General features: G+C 57.9%; 1 protein-coding gene and 1 long non-coding RNA gene across 11 annotated transcripts; both read left to right on the forward strand.

Annotated features, from left to right (window-relative positions):
- The first annotated feature begins 61 nt into the window (after positions 1-61).
- Positions 62-22,499, forward strand: RABL6 (RAB, member RAS oncogene family like 6). Of its 10 annotated transcripts, XM_036901598.2 has the most exons (16): positions 218-370; positions 1,602-1,758; positions 9,244-9,350; positions 10,492-10,539; positions 12,000-12,052; positions 12,915-13,006; positions 15,242-15,382; positions 15,705-15,810; positions 17,433-17,536; positions 19,061-19,353; positions 19,597-19,747; positions 20,450-20,662; positions 20,740-20,938; positions 21,250-21,418; positions 21,834-21,886; positions 21,979-22,499. In XM_036901598.2, exons 2-16 carry the CDS (start codon positions 1,712-1,714, stop codon positions 22,171-22,173), a joined length of 1,971 nt encoding a protein of 656 aa, XP_036757493.2. In that variant the 5' UTR covers positions 218-370; positions 1,602-1,711; the 3' UTR covers positions 22,174-22,499. The 10 variants fall into 10 exon arrangements, with proteins under 10 accessions (XP_036757486.2, XP_057355240.1, XP_036757490.2 ...); XM_036901591.2 differs by lacking the exon at positions 1,602-1,758 and having other exon boundaries at positions 62-370; positions 9,244-9,378; XM_057499257.1 differs by lacking the exon at positions 1,602-1,758 and having other exon boundaries at positions 62-370; positions 9,244-9,378; positions 21,982-22,499.
- LOC130683071 (uncharacterized) lies at positions 13,013-14,806 on the forward strand. The gene is made up of 2 exons (XR_008996714.1): positions 13,013-13,140; positions 13,223-14,806. It is a non-coding gene; the product is annotated as an uncharacterized LOC130683071 (long non-coding RNA).
- Positions 22,500-22,802: the final 303 nt, after the last annotated feature.

The raw sequence follows: 22,802 nt of genomic DNA on the forward strand, positions 1-22,802 counted from the left end.
GTCCCGTAGCTGCGCGCCCCGCCCAGCCGGCGTCAAGATGGCGGCGCTGACGGGCGGAGGTAGGCCGTCCCGGGAGCCGCCGGGGCCGGAGCGGAGCCGCCGCGGCTGAGCCCCCCAGCCGCCCTCGAGGCAGGCGCTCGGCCGCCGAGTCCCAGGACATGGTGCGACCCGCGCCTCACTGCCGCCGTCGCTGCCACTGAACTCGCGGGCCGCGCCGGGCTCGGACGCGGGAACAGGAAGATGTTTTCCGCGCTCAAGAAGCTGGTGGGGTCGGAGCAGGCTCCAGGCCGCGACAAAAACATCCCTGCCGGGCTGCAGTCCATGAACCAGGCGCTGCAGAGGCGCTTCGCCAAGGGGGTGCAGTACAACAGTGAGTGCGTGGCGGCGCGCGCTCCTGCGGGGGACGTGGACAGCAGGGCCGAGGGTGCGGGGGCCGCGGCGGCCGAGACTCGGCAGAAACCGGGGTGCGCCTCGGCCCGGGAACCGTCGGGGGCCCCGTCGCGTCCCGAGGGCCTCCCTGTCAGCGGGAAATGGTGGCGGGCCCTGTTCATCAGTGTTTAGACGTGAGGGGCCCTTACCTGTGCCGGGCACGTGGGCGGTACCCTAGGGTTCACTTGCGGGGGGGGATGGGGGTGCTGCCAGGCAGGAGGCTAGGTCCTGAAAGACCCCAGGGTTGGAGCGTGGGCATCTCGGCCCGCGGCCCCTCCCTCCGACCGGTGGGTTGTTCTTGAGGAACGCTGGCACGTAGGAAACCTGCGCGTTTTGTTTGCTTAGTAAAACTCGTCCAGGCTGTTCCCGGTGCGCTCCGCGGTGCAGTGATCGGCCCGGTGACTTCGTCTAGGAGGCTCTTACATAACGGGGGGAGCTCTCCGTCAGTGGGCTGTGTGATAACCCGCAAGAGGAGGTGAAAGCCAGCTGACTCTGGTCTTTGAGCTATGGGAATTTTCTTTGTAGACTCCGTGAGCAGTTTGAAGACGGAATATCAGCTACGCCACACATTTCTTGCCTTTTTTTTTTTAAGAAGCATTTGTAAGGGATATATTTAGAAATGTTCCAGAAGGCATAGAATCTCTTGTTACTGTAGGAGACTTCGCTTCCCCTGCAGGAAGGAGGGGTTATATACAGATGCCCCTGAGCCCTGGACGTTTTCAGGCTTCTGTTATAAATTATGTAAGTTGTATGATTCCTGGCTGCTGGCCGTCTTAACTGACCTTAAGTTTTTGCATCTTGCTGGCTTCTCCTCTCAGTATTTAAAGGCTTTTTATATGTTCTGTGCTTTTAAATTGTTTCCTTCTCAAGTGTTCCCATGTATTGCTACACAGTTTTGGACCCCCGTGTTGCTACCTGAAGGGGGGAGCCTTCCAATCTCTATAATGAGGAATTTCAACGGCAATGTACATTGAGAAACATTGTGCACATTTAAAAGAGACATAATTTTAGATATACTCAACTCACAATTTTGTACATATTTTCTTCACATTCAGGGAAGAGTAAGAGTAGCATTTATACAATTTATTTTACTTTATTTTAATGGATATAGCTGGTAAACACAAATCTTTAGAATCTATATTTTGATCCCTTATTTAATTTTATTATTTAAGGTATTTGAAACGTCATCCTAGTCCTTTGGAAATTAGACCAGGAAACTGGAAACTTCACCTTCTGAAAAGCACTCCCTGAGGGCACACCCCCTAGTCCCAGGTGGACAGACATGAAAAGGGCAGTGGAGTTGTTCCAGAGAGGAAAATCCAACCTCAGGTATTTGGGGGACAGGTTGTGACCCCCCCAGAACTGAATGAAAGATGGTGAGCTTGACGGAAGTTGGGGCTTGTATCTGAATTGCCTTTTAGAGTGAGATTGTCCCTATGTTTGAATAAGAAGCAATTTTGAAACTTTCAACAGTATAGAATGTTCGTGTTTTCCAAAATATCTTAGGGAAAACAAACCAACAATGTGAAAATTACAGATTCAGGATTTTTATAGGTAAGAGTTTATTGCCAGGTTATGAGTTGTCTCTTACAGAAGCTTATCTTCCTATAATGAGGAGGGACTTGTGTCACATGCAGGAGACCCAGCATACACATTAAAATTAGAGTCAAAATCTGGAGATCTTAGGTTGGAAGTCATTTGCCTTTAAAGTGGAAGAAAGAATGTTACTGAACTGATCCACTCCTTCTCCTGCCAGTTGCACATAATTATCAGCTCGGTGTGGTGGAGAGGCTTTTCCTGAGTAATAGACCCATCAGGACTGCTTCCCCACCAAGGGGCCTCCTGCTGGGATGGGGGTGGGGGCGGAGACAGCCAGAGTGCTGGCCAAGTCAGCTCTCAGGGCTAGGATTTAAAAAGGGACCTAACACTTCCTCACAAAGACATCCTTTGAAAGGATGGTTCCAGTGTAAGTGCTCTTCCTCAAGGAATAAACGACCGTGTTTAGCAAATTGTTCTATCTACCCTGGCAGGGCCAATTTGCAATTGCCCAAATGTTTACTGTCCACAATATGCCACGTTTTCCTTTACAGTTTTCCCTTCCCTAGCATTCATACAGCAACTATTTACTGAGTGTTCATCAGTGAAAAATCAGACAGCACGCTCTGCCTGTGGTGCTCACCTTCTCGTGGTGGGCCAGAGACAGGCAGCACGGTGGACATAGACCGAACAGCCATCTGAAGGCTCGAGTGCTAGGAAAACAGATCAAGGCAAGGGCTGCGATGGGATTGGGACTTTAAATAGAGGGTCAGAGCAGGCCTGCCAGAGAAGGTGACATTGGAGCAGCAGGTAGGATGTGGAGAGGTACAGAAGGTGTGTTCTGGCCAGGGGAGTTGCCTGGCAGAGATCCTTAGGAAGTGTGCAAGAGCCGCATGGAGTGAGCTCGGAGAGAAGCGAGACAGGAGGCCACGCCACAGAGGTGAGGCGAGGCCTTTGGGCCACGTAGGGACCTTGTGCGTGAGAAACCTTTGATGGGCAGGAAAGCAGCTGCAGGAGGGCTCCTGGCAGGAGGGGGCCACCTGGACATTGGTTATAGCACTCTTGTGCAGTTGGCCGCAGTGAAGGGTATCCTTAGGGTTCAGAGCCGAGTCAGACACAGAAGCAATTGCATCATTTGCATCTCAGGTAAACCATCAGCTTTTTTTTTTTTTTGGTAGGAAAATGATTCCATATTTTGCAGGAAATGTGTGGGAATGTGAGTGAATTAGTATTGAATCAGGGCTTAAAAATGGCTCACAATTCTGTAGTGGAACCATGTGTCTTCTGCATGGGATCTTTGCTTAGACTTAAAGAAAAAGCTTAGAATAGAGAGATTGTCTTGCCAGTGGGTTTCAGCCCCGGGCAAGTTCACTCTTGATTCAGTGAGACCGAAAAATGACAATGGAATGTTCTTGGGGTGAAAGGCTTTATACCCAACTTTGTTCCCACGGTGGCAGGTCAAGCGCTAGAATCATGTCCACTCAGAGCAAGTCTGCACGCAGCAAGCCGGTCTCTGTCTCTGGGCCTCTCCGCCCGGCAGCTGGCTCCGTCTCTGTCCTGGGTGCTGCCACCACTCCAGCCTCTGCTCTCCTGCAGCCACGCAGCCAGAACCCTGGGCAGAGCTCCTTATATAGTCAGTTACAACGTACTGCCCACACATGTGCAGTGGGCGAGCTGACCAAGGCCAGGTGAGAATCCTGGCCACAGGAACTTTCATTGTTTCTACAGAGAGTTAATAATCTTTTTGGTAAAACAGATCTTTTTTTAAGTAAAGGGCTCCTCTTACCACTTCTTGGGTGAATCTTAAAGGTTTTCCAGGTGAACCACTTATTTGATCAATTTATTTGAGCCAATATCTAAGGGTCTTCGAGTTTGACTTGACTTTCTGACTTACCAAGTATGGGCTAACTTTTTACTGGATGAAACCAGATCATTTATCTCTGACACTAAGAGTTTCTCTTGGTTAACTTTTTTTTTGGCACTTTTTTTTTCAAGTATCATTGATATACACTCTTATGAAGGTTTCACAAGAAAAACAGTGGTTATTACATTCACCCTTATTATCGAGTCCCCCCCAATACCCATTGCAGTCACTGTCCATCAGTGTAGTAAGATGCCACAGAGTCCCTACTTGTCTTCTCTGAGCTACACTGTCTTCCCCGTGACCCCACACACACCATGTGCACCAATCATGATACCCACAATCCCCTTCTCCCTCCCTCCCCACCCGCCCTCCCCCACCCTCCCCTTTGGTAACTGCTGGTCCCTTCTTGGAGTCTGTGAGTCTGCTGCTATTTTGTTCCTTCAGTTTTGCTTCACTGTTATACTCCACAAATGAGGGAAATCATTTGGTACTTGTCTTTCTCTGCCTGACTTATTTGACTGAGCATAATATCCTCCAGCTCCATCCATCCATGTTGTCTTAGTTAACTTTTAAAATGAGTACATTTCAAATTTTAAAAGGATTTCAGTTCAAGAGAGAAAAAATAAAACTTTTTTCATTATCAAAAGCTGAGACTAGAAAACAAATAGATGTTAAAATTGGTGAAGATTCAAGAGAAGGAAACAGCTGTAAGATCATATCAAGCCTCTGGACAGATAGGTCATGTTTAAAAAAGAACCTGAGAAAATCTCTAGAAATGAAAAACATGGTCATTAACGTAAAGAAGTCAACAAACAGGTGAAGTAGCATAATAGTTCAAAAGAGAATTAGGGCCTGAAAGAGAAATTAAGCAGATTCCAACATGCCTGATACAAATTTCAGATGTGGAGAGTAGTGAGAATGGAGGAGAGACAGTATTTGAAGAAATGAAGACTGAGGCTTTTCCAGAATTCATGCAATACATGAAACTCTTAAGTTCAGAGTTTTAAAAACATCCACTGCTAGACACATCATTGGAAGTCTTCAGACCATCAGAATCAAAAGAAAAATAGAAGCAACCAGAGAGGAAAGACTGCCTTCAGGGGAACAGCCAGCAAACTGATAACACAGCCCATACAACATTGGTATTGAGGAGAAATCCCTGTCATCCTAGAAATCTGTGCCTAATTCAGCAGTTACTCAGTGTTAGTATGACAACACATTTTCAGTCTGAGGTGGACAGTTTACTGTGCAGTTTCTGGCTGAAATACATGCTAAGGGTCTGCTGCAGCACAGTGGAAATGGAGCACAGGGCATATGGAGTAGGGTTCTCAAGGCAAAGGCGAGCGCAGAAATGGTGACTGCATGGCGAGATGTGAGCACTGGTCACCGTGGCCGCTGTCCTGGTGGTTAGCGGGGGGAGTGTAGGAGAAGCTGAGACACGGGGTGACCACAGGACCCAGGGCGGAGCTGAGCTGAGCTAAGGTGTTTCACAGTCCTCACATTAAAAGGAAGACAAATTTGCCAACTTGGGGCTTTATTACAGCAAATGGGTGAATGTTAAAAATTCAAGAGTTGCCATTCAAAGAATAGAAGTAGATTGCAAACCTCCCAAATAGGCAAAAAGAGAAACTGAAAACCTTTCCCCAAAAATAGAGGGCGGAGAAGGGAGAGGGAGGAAACAGCAGAGGTAGGTCAGAACTGTAACACGCAGGCACAGAAGTTGCTTGCCTGTGTCAGCAGCACAGTAGACATAAATAAGCGGACTCACCGTGAAACAACATCCGCGATTGGGTTTTTTTCTTTCCTGGCTGTTACGTGCTGCCTTCAGAGGAAGAGCCAATAAGCTGATAACACAGCTCACTGTAATAGCGGCCGTTGTAAGAGACACATCCAGACCACGGCAGAGAAAGGGTGAGCGCACGAAGTTGGAAACAAAGCAGAGGCAGATGATAGCCACAGAGCAGCTGCGCCTGATGCCCCTTCAGTGAGCAGAATGGGGGAGCCGGAGGGCAGCCCGCTGGGGGCTCAGAACGGCTGGGCCACCCTCCCCTCCACCAAGGAGCTCTCCTGCAGATGGACAGTCTCAGCCTGGGTGGAGTGGATGCCACACAGACCACGTTCTGTGCCCACAGTGAGTAAAATTGGGTCTGAATAAACGACAACTCTTCTTTTTGTGACACTTGTAGAAGTGATACCACTTCTAAATGATTTGTGGGTCAAAGAAGAAAGCAAATGGGAAATAGAAAGTGTAACCCAGTGATGATGAACAACCCCCATGTTTGTGGTGATCATTTTGAAGAATTCAATTTGAAAACCTAGGAAAAGAACAAAATCCCAAGAAAGTGAAGGGAAAGAAACAAAGTAACAGAAACAAGGGATTTTTAAGAAGAATTAATCATGTTCAGCAGAATCTCGAGTGTGTGTATGTGATGAACACAGTGGACAAACATCTGGAAGATAGATAAAGGAAGAGACAAAGTAAGACCGAGTGATAAGAATACGCAAGTGGAGCTTTTAAGCATAAAATATCACAAGTGACCTGGTGGTAACATTGAAAACTTGGAATGTTCAGTGACCTAGAGAACTTTTCTAAAACAGACGGTGTGAGAAGTGCAGGCTGTGCACAGCCCCAGGAGTTGTGCTGGGCACAAAGTGAGTGGCCACATGCCGTGCGCAGGGTGGGGGCGCCAGGCCCCACAACCACAGCTAGGGCAGAGACCCACAGTCACCCTGAGCATACGTGTAAAGGCCCAGTAAAAGGTGAGGAAACTGGATCTAGGAAATTATTCTGTTGTAATGATAGTTTTCTACACTGTGATGAAGTAAGATTTCCCCACGAGTGAAGGGATTGTTTAACAGAAAGTATGTATTAAATGCTTTACTAGTAGGTAAAAGTGAAAACATAATGTCAGCAGGTGCAAGAAAAAGATCTGATAAAATTCAGCACCCATTCATGACATGTAAAAGACAAATCCCACTTCTTGGCAGACTGGGCACCAAAGGGACCCTCGACCACCTGTTGAAGGGCCTTTACCAAAAGCCACATCCATGTGATGAGACAGGATGCCTTCTTTTCAAACCCTGGACTGAAGACAAGAGCTCCCCATTCTCCCCAAGCTTTTCGTTGGTGTACAAAGTCCACCCAGCACGAGAAAAATAAGTATGAGGCAGATGTAAGTCCTTCTTTAGGAGTAAAATTAACATAAAATCAGAAATAAGGGTTTTGTGTTTTTCCGGAAGCTTGCACGTGTAAGGGACTGAACACCAGACTGACACCAGGCCTTTCCCTCGGTGCCCACTTCTGTCCCAGCTGTGTTAAAGCCGATGACCTGCCCTTAAAAATAGTTTGTAAAAATTCACCATTCAGCTCTCGACCTTGGATAAAGGGTACTCAGCTGCTCATTTCTCTTTACTTAAAAGGAGAGGGAGTGGACACTGGGAGGGGAGCCTGCTCTGAAGCTGCCTGTTCCCTGTTCCCAGGGTTGGGGCACTGCTGGCTCCAGCTGAGAGGGCTCGGGCAGAAGGGAAGTCTAGAATCCGGCCAGGAAGGGTGCCCCAAGTACTTGTAAGCCCAGGTTGACCTCCAGGTGGCTTTACTCTGAGTCATTTTGTGTAGCCCAAAAACTCCCATGCTATTCCCAAGTTGGCAGTTCCAGGCAACAGACAGAAATGCCACAGATAACTTTCTGAGGATGCACCTCTGACCCGTATCTCCAGGAGGGCCGTGGATGGAGTTCAGGGACACACAGAGTGCCAGTGAAGCATCAAGAGAACCCCAGTCCCCAAGTGGCACCAGCACTGGGGGCAAATGTGGGACCTGAGCTCCAGAGACCTGAGACTGCACAGAACATAGTCAGAACAATAACATACCTAAAGGAGTTTGAAGACACAGCAGGGGCCTAAAGTCAGTAGATTTGAAAGCCAGGGAGGTGAGAAACTGAGAAATGGACCTGTGAGTAGGAACGAGATTCCAGGGCTGTGAAAAGCAATGGAGAGGATAATGCACAGCGGTGCCTGCCTGCGCCCGGGGCACCCAGGCCTGTGCCCTGGGCTTGCCCTCCTGCCCTCAGCCTGGCCACCAACCTCCTGGGACATGGGGAGCCTGCCGCCCAGGAGGCGTCGGGGGGCAGACAGCCTCTCTGTCCCCTCATCCTCCCTGCCCGAGGTGGAGTCGGGCCACGACTCGCACCCAGGACACCCCCGGATCTACGTGACACTTCCCGGTCTGGGCCCATGATCGGCCTCTGGCCAGAATCAGGACAAGACTGCCTGCGAGTGTGAGAGTGGTGGCTCTCCCAGGTGTCCTGTTTGGCGACGTGATACAGGGCTGGCTGGAGATGCCTGAAGTGTGAGGAGAGCCGACGCGTCTCATGACTGAAATCAGGACTGGGGGATGAGCCGGGACAAGGCAGTGGCCTGGTGACCAGGTTTCACGGAGGAGGGGGCAGGACGGGTGCAGCGGGGCGGCTGCTCTGCAGCCATGGTGGGGGCTTCTGTCTGCAGGCTGCCCAGCCCACCGGCGGGCGCCACCGTCCACTCATCGGCTGGACCAGCGTCTTTCTGACACGAGCACTCCTCCCTGGAGACCCAGTCTGGCAGCAGTTTGTCACCTCACTCCGCTGCCCCTAGCTCCGCCTACACCCACCCGGTCTCCTTCACCCTCTTTCCAGAACAGTCCAGGTGGCGGCACTCAGGCTGAACCCGGCGCCTTCCCGGAGGCAGCGGGAAGCTCCTGTGCTGCATGCTTGTCCGGCCAGCACCTTGCAGGCGCTCAGCCCACCCCTGCCCGAGTCTGTGCGCCCTGCTGCCTGGGTGCTTGTTTGCGGCACAGGCAGCACTGTCTGCAGCGTTTGTTCAGTGAGCAGAGTGGAGTCTAGGCTTCCTAGCCCCACACACGTATAACCCACATGCGAGGTCTTGGGAGGCCTGCAGGTCTGACATACATGGTATGCACGGTAGACATACCAGGGCTGCGGAAAGTCGGTGGAGGCAAACCCTCGACATCTCGGAAGCTGTCTAGGGAGGGCAGCTTCCGCCCCTGGCTCCTCTGACAGCCTGAGCCTGACCCTGGGAGCAGGGTCCCCAGGCTTGGTTCAGGGGCACCTGCTTTCCTACCGGTACAGAGTCTGACCAGGCTCCCACTCTGTCAGCCCAGGAGGACACACCTCTGGGGCTGGGCCACCAGGACACTCTGCGAGCACTGAGTGGGCACCTTGGGTCTCCTCTGCAGACTGCCCAGGAGGCCTTGTCCCCCTCGGCCGCTGGCCAGCCCAACCCCCGCTGTCAGCTCTTCTGTGCCACTAGCCACGCAGGCCACAGTCTGTGTGGGTGGCACACAGACTCCCTGGTAAGGCCCTGGTTTGCCTGTGGTTTGATTTGTTCACCTGATCTGACCTTTCTTCCCCTCCCCCCAGTGAAGATAGTGATCCGAGGAGACAGGAACACGGGCAAGACCACGCTGTGGCATCGGCTGCAGGGCAAGAAGTTCGTGGAGGAGTACATCCCCACGCAGGAGATCCAGGTCACCAGCATCCACTGGAGCTACAAAAGTGAGGGGGTGGGGGGTCCCCTCGGGGGCAGCTTGGGGCCCCTTGTGGGGCGGGGGCTCTCATTCCTCCGCCTTCCTCTGCCTCTGTCCCCCGGGAGCTCCTTTGTCAGCCTTGGTGTGGAGACACTGTGGCAGTGTGGGAGCGCCAGTGAACTGAGGGGTTATCATGAGACTCAACTAAAGCCACTCTGGGTCACCCTGCAGGCCCCTCTCCCAGGGGAGACCGGCCCTGAGAAGCAGGTGGAGCAGTGGCGGGGGCCCTGCTCTGCTCCAGAGGCGGCAGAGAGGCAAGCTCCAGGTTTACCACAGGGAGGCATCCTGGGGGCGTGTGGGGCCCTGTGACTGGGTGTGGCCGCTGTCAGGGCAGCACAGAGAAGCCCCCATGGCCCCCTTCCTGGTTCGGGATGAAGCTGGGCGTCAGTCCACTGCTGGAGCCCTCAGTGCGGGGGCTCCCCACCTCGCCCCTTTCCTTGGGATCCTCGGCAGCCGCTGCCCTGGGGCCCTAACACCAGACCAGCGGCTCCGAGGTCAGCGCAGAGCTGCTGCTGCAGAGCCTCTGTCACCACCCTGCCCAGAAGGAATGCGGAGCACAGACAGCAACTTCACAAAAGACAGCCTGGCGGGGGGCACCGGGCAGCTGCGTCCCAGCAGCCTCTCAAGGCCCACCCTTGCAGGGCCACTTCCATGCCACCTGGTGCTGCAAAGGCTTTTGAAAGAAGTGTGATGACACTGGGCCGACCCAGTAGAGAGTACCAGCCTCCCCACTGTCCCTCAGAACGAAGTCCAGGCTGGCCACTGGATAAGGGGCAGCTGGGAGCAGTCAGCTCCTTCGGACCTGCTCTGGCACTGGCTGCCTGCTCCTTGGCTGGGGCTGTGGGCACAGATGCCCCTGGCTGTGCAGTGTGCCTGGGGATGAGCCCACCCCAGGGACCCAGGAGTGTGCCATGCCCTGCGCCTGGAGCGGAGCCAGAAGCGAGGAGCCTCCCAGGCTTCCCGAGGGAGTGCCAGGCCTGGGCAGGAGCCGGGTGCCCTGGGGAGTGGCCCCTAATGCCCATCTTCTTGGAACCAGAAGTCCGCTCTGTATACTAACTGTGGCATTTTCCCCCTACTTCAGCCACTGACGATATCGTCAAAGTTGAAGTCTGGGACGTGGTCGACAAAGGTGAGTGGCGCTCGCCTCACGGGCTCTTCTCTCCCTGATGCCTTGTGTGTCCTGGGAAGGGGTGCCTCCTTGCCCCCCCTTCACCTGCCTGTCCTCCTCCCCTCGGACTTCTGGTTCCTCATCAGGCTCAGCATCAGCTTCTGCCCCATGCAGGGTCTCGCACGCCAGGGAAGGAGGGCAGGGTTTGTGCAGCTGCCACACACGTCTCCGGGGCCCTGGCTTTACCCGGCGTGTATGTTGGACAGGGTGGAATGCACGCGGTGACCTGTCAGGGCCCTTCAGTCTGCGCAGGTCAAACATGTTTCACCTACTGAGACTGAGCACTTGGCAGGCGGGGTCAGCTAGGGGCCGGCTGGCAGGGCTGGGCAGCTCCGGACCCAGAGACCTGCAGTGCCAGTGGCAAGGTGCCCTGTTATCTAGGGTCCAGATGGTGCCCCATTATCTGGGGCCCCGCATGGCACCCCGTTGTCAGTCGTCACTTGGTCCCTTTGGGTTAGACCCTTTGAATAAGGGAAGAGCGTCTTTCTCCACCACCCTAACTTGTCACCAGCTGGATGGAGTCTTGAGCACCGTCTGCAGCAGTGGAGGGTGTCCAGTTTCAGAGAGAGGGCAGCCGAGGCCAAGACCTCCATGGGCAAAGGAGAGCCAGTGAAGAGGTCACGTGGCAGGGGCCAGAACCATGCACGGGGGCACCCAGAAGGCAAGGTGCCACCCTGACTCCCTGCCAGCATTCCCCTGAGTGCTGGTAGCTCTTCTTGGCAGTGGTGGCTCCCCAAGCTTAAGGGTAGTGCTGGAGGGGCAGGTGCGGCAGGGCCCGGGGAGCCTCCCCCGCCAGAGCTCAGCCTGCAGCACTGGCCACAGAACAGCCACCAGCCCGGCGCAGCGTGGCCAGCTCTTCTTGAGCTGGGACCACCTGCAGAGACAGACCAGAAGGTGGCAGGAGACTCGGAGGAAGCTGTGGAAAGAGGCAGAGGTTGGCTTTTAATAAACCCCAGTGTGTTCGGGGCTTGTTTTGCCCGTTACTCTTGGACTGGGGGCCCTGGAATGCCCTTCCTCCTAATATTTCGATAGAGGGAAGGGAAGGCTAATGGACAGGAGCTTTATGACCCGGAAGCCCCCAGGGCTGGCTTCGGCTCCACGGGCCTCCTGGGCCCCCTGGTCATCTGCAGTACTGGCTTGGGAGCCTCCAGGGCCTCGGAGGCAGGGCCTCAGAGCCTGGGCGGCCCGTGGCACCTTCTCACGGCGGGGACCAGGTGGAAGCAGGGCAGCCTCGCTCTGTGGCCCACTGAGCCTGTGCTGCCCCAGTGCCCTCCCCGAATGAGTGCCCAGCCCCCAGGGCTCTGGCCCAGTCAGCCTGGCGCCTGCAGGTGGTGGGGGCTGAGGTGCAGGACATGAGCATGGGGTGGGGCCCTCCTCCCTTGGGCCATCCCTGAGCCCAGCTTTCTGTCTCCTTTAATAAGGAAAATGCAAAAAGCGAGGGGATGGCTTGAAGATGGAGAACGATCCCCAGGAGGTGAGCCACACCCATACCCACGTGGCCCGTGGTTGGGAGGGGGGTGTGACCTGCGTGCCCAGCCCTCCTGAGGACTCTGCTTGCTCTGGTGGTCTCCGGCGGGCGTGGTGGCCCCCCGCTGCCCTGTGCCAACCAGGGTCCCGTTTGGGGGTAGCTGGGCTTGCCTGTGCTGACATGTCGTGACACTTGCCAGGCTCCGCGATGAGTTTGACCAAGGTGTTTAGGGGAACTGACCAAATTTTGTATACCCATCATAGAGGCCTCAGCACAGGCCACACCTTCAAGCCGGGGCCCCGGGCACAGGAGGTGTGAGCATGGCTCCAAGCGGGCTGTCCCTGCCAGTGCCCTTGACGGAGAGGAGTCGGGGTAAACTGGCCCTCCGTCCTCCTCGGAAGCTGTGCCCTCCCACCTTTGGAGGCCTCGGGCTGGTGGGCAGCCTCTTGCTCCACTTCAGGGCAGGGTGTTAAAGTGGCCGTGCAGCCCACATCTCTCTGGCCCCTTGGCACGTTGCCTCTGCCCACGGCCCCCAGTCACCGGTTTGTGTGCTCTAGAAGGTTCTCTGCAGATACTTTCCCTCCATGCTGGGAGACACACCTGTCCTGAGGAGGGTGCTGCTGGCTGGTGGAGACCCTAAGTCGGTGCACTGGCCCAGGGTCTGAACTTTCCCAGCCAGACCCTTCGAGACAGTTTTCCACCCCCACAGTAGATCATCTTGTTTACATATTTTTTTCCAAAACAAAAACCACTGTTGTTTTTCCTGATTGTAAAGTCTTGTGTTCGGCCTCTTCCAGGACCCTGGGTTCTCACCTGCGGGACTCTGCCCTGAGCAGTCTCTCTCTGCCCGATTCCCTCCCATCCCCAGGTAGAGTCTGAGATGGCCCTGGACGCCGAGTTCCTGGACGTGTACAAGAGCTGTAACGGGGTGGTCATGATGTTCGACATCACCAAGCAGTGGTAAGGGGGCGCTGGCTGGCGACGGCCACCATGGCACCTAGCACCACACCACGCAGCCAGAGGTGCGCAGACCATCAGTTCACACTGGCAGTTCAGCCTCACAACAGCCCCTGCCTGGACATTTCCAGGCATCTGTAAGTGTGGACGTGGAGCGGGTGAGAGTGTGGACCTCAGTGGGTGGGCTGGGACGGCAGTGGTGAGACACACCTTCCACAGGCCCACAGCCTGCCGGGAAAGCACCATCTGACTTTGGCAGAATCAAGTGTTGGGGCTCCCCAAGACCCCCACATTCTGTGACTTGCTAGGAGGGTGCACAGCTGAGTTCATCACAGCAGGAGGTTTCAGAGTAAGATCAGACCCAGGGGCGGTGTGGGGAAGCCAGTGCCAGCTCCCAAGGGTCCTCTCCACAAAGTCAGGTGGACATGGCACGTACGCAGTGGTGTCTACCAGGGGGGCTCCTGAGACAGCACCCGGGTCCTGCCCAGCATGTGGGGTTCCCGCCTCCCGGAAGGAAAGCGGGTGTTGTGCATAGGCCTGGCTGTGCAGGTGCAACAAGCCCTCAGCTGGGAGCTGGTGGCTGGGATGCCCAAGAGCCTGTTCCCCCTGTCAGCCTGGCAGGCGGGCCTTTCCGGGGCTGGAAGCCTTAGGCCCACTTTACATGCTCCGAAAACATCTTAAAAAGCTCAAGGAGGAACTGACGGCAGCTCGCATCAAATTCACCCTGCGTTTCTGCTCTGCTCAGGTTTTTTATTACTGCATCTGTGATTCTGTGCTCATTGTAGAAAAATCAGGAAGTGCAGAGAAAAATTGACCCACCATCACAGGCTGCCTGTCGTTGTCGGGGGCGGGGGAGCCTCCAGCCAGGCCTCTGACTGTCGCACACATCGTCTTTCCCCACCCCGGGGCCTCCCATGCAGCCCTGCAGACACTGCTCTGTTTAGGAAGGTGACGGTGCCTCGGTGGACCCCTCAGTCTTCCATGGGTTCCTGTGCTCAGCCTTGGGCTCCCGTCAGTGATTCGAGTCTGGGGGATCTGACGCAGCCTGCTCCAGCCTCTCACAGACTGACTGCCAGGGTGGGTGTGTGAGAAGCCCCTGGGTGGTGGCAGGTGGCACACTGGAAATGTCCAGAAGGCGAGGGGTAGTGGAGCCCTCCGCAGGGCATGGTGGAACATACAGGTCCCAGACACACCCGTGAGAGGCAGCAGGCTTTGCTCTTGGGTCTGCACTGGGCAGGAGGGGCACCCCCTGTGTGAGCTGTGCAGGCTGTTTAGCCTGGGGGATTAGCGGCGTCTTGTCCTGTATGGAACCTGGTGTAGACACTTAACACTGCTCGGCCAGGTGGGGGCGGCCTCAGCATCGCCACAGCAGAGAGGAGCGCCCTGGAGGAAGGGAGGGCCGCAGGGAAGAGGGGCCCCGCGGGCCAGGAGGGGTGCCCACAGCAGCACAAAGCCCAGGAAGTGGGGCAGGCACGCGTCCATGAGGCTGGAGGCCTGGGTGCAGGTGGCCTGCAGTCTGGCAGTGCCTGGTTGGGAGCCCAGGGGCTGCTGGACGCCACTGTACGGCGGTGCCTGGGTGGTAAAAGGAGACTTGTCTAGGACCCCGCCGTGCAGAACCATGGCTCCCCGGGTCCCCCCATGGCTTGGCCAGTGCTTTAGGTGAGCTGTGCAGGCCGGAGGAAGTCCTGTCCCAGCACGTGGGGCAGCTGTGGACCGATGAGGTGCAGGAGGGCAGCCATCCCTGGCCCTTTGTTAGGTTTTTACTGTGTGTAAATACAGGAAATAAAGTCAAATTGTAAACGAGGTGCACGCTCTATTTCTTGACTGTGTCGATTTTGTCTAAATTACCAAAGTTTTGTCACACATCATTAGTTTCTTGCATGCCATTTGGGAGACAGGTTTGGGCCCTGTGCTAAGACACCTCAAAGCCCCAGGACAGCAGAAGGGACACCTCAGCCCCACAGGCGGCAGCTGTGCCCTTCAGCAGAGGCAGGAAAACAAGGCAGAGAGGCTTCCTACATGAGAGGACGAAGACAGCTCCAGGATGGGGGCGCCTGGAGCAGGGGCCACCGCCGCGCTGATGTACTGGGGAGAGTCTGCCAAGGCTCAGGGCCCTGGCCTTTAGTGCCCTGCCCCAGGGAGGGCCCTCAGACAGGACACAGATGTGGGGTTCCAGGGCAGGGGGCAGGGGCTCACGGCTGAAAGATTAAGGTGGTCTTTCCTCGTGTGTCTCCCCAGGACCTTCAACTACATCATGCGGGAGCTGCCCAAGGTGCCGACCCACGTGCCAGTATGTGTGCTGGGCAACTGCCGCGACATGGGTGAGCACCGGGTGGTCCTGCCGGATGATGTGCGCCATTTCATTGACAGCCTGCACAGGTGGGTGTCACTCCACCACACCCATGCGCTGGTCCCCCGGCCTCTGCTCTAGTGGGACCCACAAGGGCAGCTGGGGGACCTGAGCAGGAGCACAGCCTGAGGCCACAGAGCTGAAATGGTGGGATGGGAGCTCTTGCAGACGGACACATGCACTTGGTGGGGGTCAGTCAGGGTCAGAAGGTGGGGGAGCACAGTTCCCTCATCCATGCAGAAGGCAGCTCGGGACCCTGGGGTTGGTGGGCGGGAGGCCTGGCCCAGAGGGCTGCAGCTTGAGACCCACAGCTGCCTGGGTCCCTCACGCCCGCCCCCGTTATGCAAACAGGCCCCCCGGCTCCTCCTACTTCCGCTATGCTGAGTCCTCCATGAAGAACGGCTTCGGCCTGAAGTACCTGCATAAGTTCCTCAACGTCCCGTTTCTGCAGCTCCAGGTGAGCCGCGCCCCAAGGCAGAGTGGTGCCACTCGCTTTTCAGGTGCCCTTTGGCTCGGGAATCAGGCCACCCTCCTGACCCCTGAGAAAGCAGTTCAGCAGTTCACTTGGGGCACAGGCAGCAGCTAAGATGAGTGTGCTGGTGGCCTTGGTGGCCCTCCCCCTCCCCCCTGCCAGGCTTTCGGGGGGGGGGGGGGCAGGGGAGGTGGTGCCCAGGCCTCTGAAGGACCACAGACAGGACACAGGTGTCCTTACAGCATTCTTCGCAGGCCATGTCTCCGACCACCACGCTGGGGCCAGAGGCCTGGACCCCACCTCCCTCGGCCTCACTGCTGCCCCTGCTGTGGTGCTTCGCTGCTGCTCACGCCGGTCCCTCTTCACTGAAGTGCACGTGGCCCCCAAGCACCCAGATCAGGACGGTGGTGTCCATGTCACTCCCTGGCTCCTCTGCTGGCCTGTGGCTGGGCCAGCCACCCTCGATGGGGACCCAGGCCTTTCCACCCACAGCTGTCCCCCAGCCCACCCTCTGCACAGCATGCAGGGTCCTTTCCGTTTTGGAGTGACTTTAGATTTATAGAAAAGTTGCAGAGACAGTGCAGAGGGCTCCCATATCCTCATTACCTTCACTCAAAACTCATGTTCCTAGGCTGCTTTTCTCAAAACCGTGGACATGCTTGTCTGCTGGTCAGATACAGGCTTTGTCCAGGATACCCCTCCTCGGGACACCCTCTGTCCCGGCCCTGGCCAGGCCCCACCCCACACACAGTGGTCACTCCAGTGGGCTGCGTGGGCCTGTGACAGGCCTCAAACAAGCCTGGCTTAGGGTCTATCTGGCCTTAGATTATGGATTTGTAGGCAGAAGACTGCGGAGGCAGCCCTTACCACATCGTAGTGGGGCACATGATCTTTGCACAGCTTGTTGCCAGGATGTTGACCCATGACCCCTCTGCAGCCCTGGCAGCTTTTGTTCTTTCTCTAAAAGGACAAGGAACTGGCCCGGGAGAGGCACAGGCTTTCTTATCCTCATGCCTTTTTCCTTCCGAAAGAAGTGCGTGCCCACGGGCAAAGGCAGCCACCATTTCTGGTTAGCAGGACAGCACCCCTGACTGCTTGGGCACCCACCGCTGGACTCCTGTGCTTTCCCTTGGGACGTGGTGTCGCTCAGCATCCTTCTGGCCATCCTTTCCTCTTCCGGTTGGGCAGAGCACGTGCACAGATCCTGTGGAGACCACCCCAGCATGGGCTTCTGCCCCTGGGCAGTCAGCACTGTACGCAGAAACTCCTTGGTGTCCTGCAGTGACAAATCGTAGCTGTCAACACAGGCTATGCTCAGGCCCAGCCTCAGGAGTGCCCACCCTCAGGGTGGTAAGGGGGTGTGCTGGGAAGGCTGTGTCTTCACCAAGTCTTAGGGCTTCTTAAGCTTTGGGGGCTGCCTTGTGTGGTTTGCTCCAGTCACTGACGTCCATCCTCAGAACTCCACCTGGTGGCTTAGAAATCATGCTGCCACCTGGGTCTCTGGGTGGCTGTGTTCTGCACCACCCCTGTTCAGCTGCTGTTCCGCTTTTGGCCAAGGCTGAGGAGGGGTCTGCTCACCACAGCAATGGGCTCTCCTCCTTTTGCAGAGAGAGACTTTGCTGCGGCAGCTGGAGACCAACCAGCTGGACATCGACGCCACGTTGGAGGAGCTGTTGGTGCAGCAGGAGACCGAGGACCAGAACTACGACATGTATGTCAGTCAGGGACGCCTCGGAGGCTGGCCTGCAAGGGCCCACCTGCGGGAATGGCACCCATGCACCCTGAGGGGCAGGCCTTGCTCTGCACACCCCCAGACTTGGGTCTGTGCTGAGCACCCCCCACTCCAGGTGGATCTTTCAGTGTGGACAAGTTGTGCCACTGACCCAGACCCATGTCCACCCAAGGTCCGTGCAAGCCCAGCTGCCTGAAGGTTTCCAGCCCAGGCTGCTTCCTGCTTTGAGCTCAGTTTCCCAGGTTGATGCTGGCGTAGCGTAGGGTCTTCCGTTGACCACGGGAACCTGTGGCGGAGGTTCACGCAGTGGGAACAAAGCCTTCTGGTCCTCAGCAGCAGAGGGATGTTCATTCCGAGGGTGCCTTTTCCCGGCCGTGCCTGGGCACCAAGTGGCATGTGTGCTTCGTACAAGATAGCAGTGGGTGGAGAGCAGCCTCCGGGTGCGGCAGGGTGGCATGGCAGGTGGCAGCCCTGTACTGCCCACAGCTTCTGGGGAAGGCTCTCACCCTTATGAGAGAAGGTGCAGCCTTGAAGCCCCACTCAAAGCAGGTGCTTCTTTCGGTTCCCAGAGAAAGATGTGGGGGCCTGGGGTGGGGGCACAGGAGGCTGCTTCCCACTGTGCTTGAGGCCCCAGGAGCCTGGGCAGGACCCCCATGCCTCCCAGCACCCCCAGCAGGTAGTTCTCCCAAAGAAACTCTCAGAAGAGCCTTTGGGTCTCCCCAGAGCCAGAGCCAGCTGTCGGTCCTAGAAATGGCAAGAGAAGAAGGCTGCCAGGCTGGCCCCAAGGGGTACCCCTGCCCTGGTGAGCAACTGCCCTTGCCACCCTTGGCGTAGAGCCGACCTGCGTGTGACTGACTCCCGCAAGGTTCCTTCTGACTCAGAGCTTGGGCGCCCCCCGTCACCATTGTTCTTGGGAGAGGGCAGCTGGGCCTCCCTAGTCCGAGACCTGCCCCTGGAAGAAGGCACTGTGAGCTTGGTGGTGGGGTCCCCACTACCTGCCCTTAGGAGGTGGGGGCCTCACCGGGGCCTTAGGCCCCGTTGAGATGAGGAGCCAAAGACTGGGCCCCTGCCAGCCTGCTTCAGGGGCTGGAACCCCACCTGGCCTTCTCTTTTACCCCCGCCCTCCAGTCCTAGCTCTCCATTCTAGGCCTTGTTGGAAAGCCTGTCTCCAAAGAGGGAGGCCTTGCCCTTAGCCAGCAGGACAGCTGTGCCTCGGCCAGCATGGCCAAGAGGACTCAGGGCCCCTGGTTCCTGGGCCACTCCCCACCCCGACCTGGGAGGGTGGGAGCCCCTCTCTGCAGTCAGGTCCTGCAGGCTTCGCACTGGGGCTGCTCACGGGGCCTGGATGGGTAGCACAAAGTGTGCCTCTCAGCCCACCTTTACGGGACACCGCTCAGCGCCCTGAGCCAGAGGGGCGAGGATGCTGCTGTCACCATCCCCCCAGGGGAGGGTACTTGGGAAGGCAGGTCCTCACCCCATGCCCCGTGTCCCTCCACCCCCCAGCTTTCTCGAGGTGATGGAGGCACGCAGCCGTGGCCACGCAACCCCAATGGCGACCAATGGGCAGAGCCCGTCCTCGGGGTCCCAGTCTCCAGTGGTGCCTCCAAGCACCATGTCCACAGGGAGCTCCAGCCCCAGCACACCGCAGCTGGCCCTGCAGCCGCCCCTCCATGTCCCCTCGGCCTGCCCATCCCCCCTGTCCCCCACGGAGGCCCCCGCCCCGCCTCCACGGCGCAGTATCATCTCCAGGCTGTTCGGGACCTCACCAGCTGCCGAGGTGGCCCCAGTGCCTCCAGGTAGGCCCAGGGTGCAGCCCCTCAGGAGGGGGTGTGGTGGTCCAGGTGGTCGAACAGCACCCCCTTCTTGGCCCCACGAGCTGTTGCCAACTGGGGCAGGCCCCTTCTTTGCTCCTGGGCAAGTAGCCCCACAGCCCCTGAGAACGCCTCGGCTTCTGGAGTCCTTGCCCTGGGGTGCAGCCCAGGATGGCCCCCACCAGGGTGGGCACTGAGCAAGTGGGAACTGTCATCTGCTGTCCACAGAGCCAGCCCCAGCTGCAGGAGCCCCAGGAAAAGTCCAGAATGTGGAGGATTTTGTTCCTGAAGACAGTCTTGACCACAGCTTCCTGGATGACCCAGCCTCCACGAAGGATGAGAAGAAAGTTGCAGCCAGGGTCCAACAAGACAGTGACAGGTAACGGTTTGGACAGGCAGCCTCTGAGCCCGGGGCCTGCCGTCCTCACCCTTGGCCTCCTGGCTCCCAGGGGAGCGAACTCGGGCCTTTGCCAGCGCAGAGTGAGCAGAAGGGCCAGCCCCTAGTGGGGAAGTCTGCCCAGGGAGCTGGCTCTGTGGGCCCCAACCACACTCTGGCTCCGAATGCAGAGAGGGCAGGCCGGCTGTCACAGAGCACTGCCAGGTAGAGGAAGCCAGTCAGGACAGCAAGAGAGGGCACTTCCCAGGCCTCCCCACATGCCCTCCCTGCAGCCAGACTTGGGTCAGAGCCTCACCCACAGGTCCCTCAGAGACGCTCCTCCCCAAGCCCCTCCCACACACACCCCTGGCAGGCACCTGCTTCCCCTCTAGAGAGAACAGGTCTGCGTGGCTTCCCACCCATGATGGCATCTCTGTCCCCCTCCCTGGCCCCACTTCACGCCCCTCCTGTTGGCGTCTGTGCTGGTGCTGCACTAGTGTCCCCTCCATAGAGGCCCCAAGACCACCCTTGAAGCATGCCCCCCACACCATGTTCGCACCAATGTGAGCCCCTTGGTATGCCCATGCCTGTCACAGAGGACTGGCCAGCACCTGTGGATATCGGTGGTGCCCAGAGCTCAGGGTGGGAGCTGGGCATTCACACAGCCAGGTGGCCTCTGACCACCCTGCCCCCACCCCACTGCAGCGATGGAGAAGCTCTGGGAGGGAACCCAATGGTGGCAGGTGTCCAGGAGGACGTGGACCTGGAAGATAAGCCACCCAGCAGGTTCCTGCTGCCCACAGGCCTTGTCCCAAGGGAAACCACTCTTTCCAGTGTGGAGGAAGCAGATGAGGTGACAGGGCACCCCAGGGCCACTGTCCTGGCCCCCCAGAAGTGTGCTGAGCCAGAGACCAAACTGTATGTGGGGAATCTGGGTGGGAGGGGCCCTGGGCGAGGGAGGCCACAGACCCCCTGACCTCCTCCTTGTCCTGAAGGTCCTCCACGAAGGCCTCGAGGCCACACAGGGGCATAGGTCCCAGGGCTGAGGGCTCCCCCCATGGGCATGAGGACAGGAAAGACAAGCAGGCAGCATCCTCAGAGAGTGACCCCGAGGGGCCCATCGCCACCCAGATGCTCTCCTTCGTCATGGACGACCCTGACTTCGAGAGCGACTCAGACACTCAGCGGAGAGTGGTGAGGCAGCGGGGTGCCCACCCTGCCTTGAGGCCCCAGGATGTGTCCCAGGCAGGGAGCGGCGGGAAGGTGGGGACAGCTCCAGAAGGTGCTGGGCAGTCGCACTGTGAGCGGGCTGAGCTCAGCCCTCATGGCCCCTGGGAGGGCTGGGGCCCACTCCAGTGACAGCGCAGTGGAGGGACTGCAGCACACTTGTGTGGTGCTGGTTGCGTGAGGGGGCTTATCACCTGCCAGAGGTGAGCAGGAGCCTGTCTGGGGCACAATGGGGACCCCTGGGGTCTGATGGCACAGCATGCCTGCTGCTCCTCCAGGATGAGTTCCCAGTACGAGAGGACCTCTCAGATGACACAGATGAGGACGCCAGCCCTGCCCGGCCACCCCCACTCGCCAAGCCCCCCATTCCCTCCTTCAGAGTGAAGGGTGAGGATCTCTTTGGTCTGGGGCTGGAGGAGACAGGCCGCCAGGAGAGCTACAATGCAGGTAGCTGGGGCCGGGCAGCGCGTGGACAGCCGAGGCCAGGGGTGGCTGAGGGACCTCTGACCTTGCGTCCCCACTGGGAGGCTTTTGCCATGCTGGCCGATCTGCTCCAGCTTGACCCTCTGCGGGCTTCTGTCCCCACCTCCACCCTGGGCTGCTCGCACCAGCTCTGCCCTGACCAGCAGTGCCACCCAGCGTATCCCACGGTTTCTCCCAGGCTTGGCCAGGGTTTGAAAGTGTGTTGACCCCCACCCCCCACCCCCCACAGCCCTGTTGCCTTTGCTGCCAGGGCCAGGGGCCCACATGGGGCAGGAGGCCGAGGTGCTGCATGGCTGGGCAGCTGGGCGGCCTCTGCCTGCACCCCCCACCCCCCGAAGTCGGAGCTGCGCGAGCTGACTTTGCTTCCCTATCGGCACAGGTCTGGAGGGCAAGCCTGCCTCGAAGGAGAAGAAGAAGAAGAAGGGCAGAGAGGTACGAGGCCGCCGCCCGGGTGGGAAAGGGGGATCGGGGCCCGCGGTGGGTTCCGGGGCGGCCGCGTGACTGCGCTGCGCCCCCCGCCCCAGGAGGAGGTAAAGGCCGCGAAGAAGAGGAGCAAGCATAAGAGGAGCCGGGCCCGGGACGAGGGCCGGGGCCGGGACGAGCAGCACCGCCGGCGGCCCCGCGCGGGCAGGACGGCGGCGGACGGGCTGGAGGCCTTCCTGGGGGGCGGGGCCCCGGGCGGCCACCTCGGCGGGGGCGGGGGCTACGAGGAGCTCTAGGGCGCTCGCCGGAGGGGCGGCGGCGGGCAGCCGCCCCAGCGCTTCTCAGGGATGGGCCGAGGCCGCGAGGCCGCCTACTGGAGCGGGCGCCACCTTCGTCACCGCCGGCTCCTGCTTGCCGGGCAGCCGCACTTGCTTCCCGCCGCGGCACAGCATCTGGGCCCAGGTGTGCAGACGCTAGGCAGCGCCAGAGCTCGCCCCGGGCACGGGACTCCGCTCCTGCTGCTGCACTCCGGCCTTGGCCAGCCAGGACCGGGAGGTCCCCAGACCCTGATCCCTTCCCTTCACTCTAGACACCCGCGCGACCATAAAGCTCTCCTGTTTCACTGCGTGTCTGTGTCTGCTCCTGCGCTCAGCTCCCAGGGAGGCCCCCTTTGCCCCACGTCGCTGTGGGTTGGTTGGAAGGAGAGTTCTCTGTCTCATGGCCAAAGAACCCTTTTCTGAGAGGGATGGCTTCCCCCTAGGGTAGGAGGCTTTGCAACACTTATTTAGCCCTGGGGTGCACAGAGCACTTCCCAGCAAGCCCACCCCATACAGCTGCACGGAGAAACGTGGGGGCCCTGGCCCGCTGAGGGCAGGTGCCCATCTGTGTTCTGCTGGCTGCTGGCAGGCCCCATCCTTTCCCAGCT

This window comes from Manis pentadactyla, chromosome 3, assembly GCF_030020395.1.
Source record: "Manis pentadactyla isolate mManPen7 chromosome 3, mManPen7.hap1, whole genome shotgun sequence".
NCBI classification, from domain to species: domain Eukaryota; kingdom Metazoa; phylum Chordata; class Mammalia; order Pholidota; family Manidae; genus Manis; species Manis pentadactyla.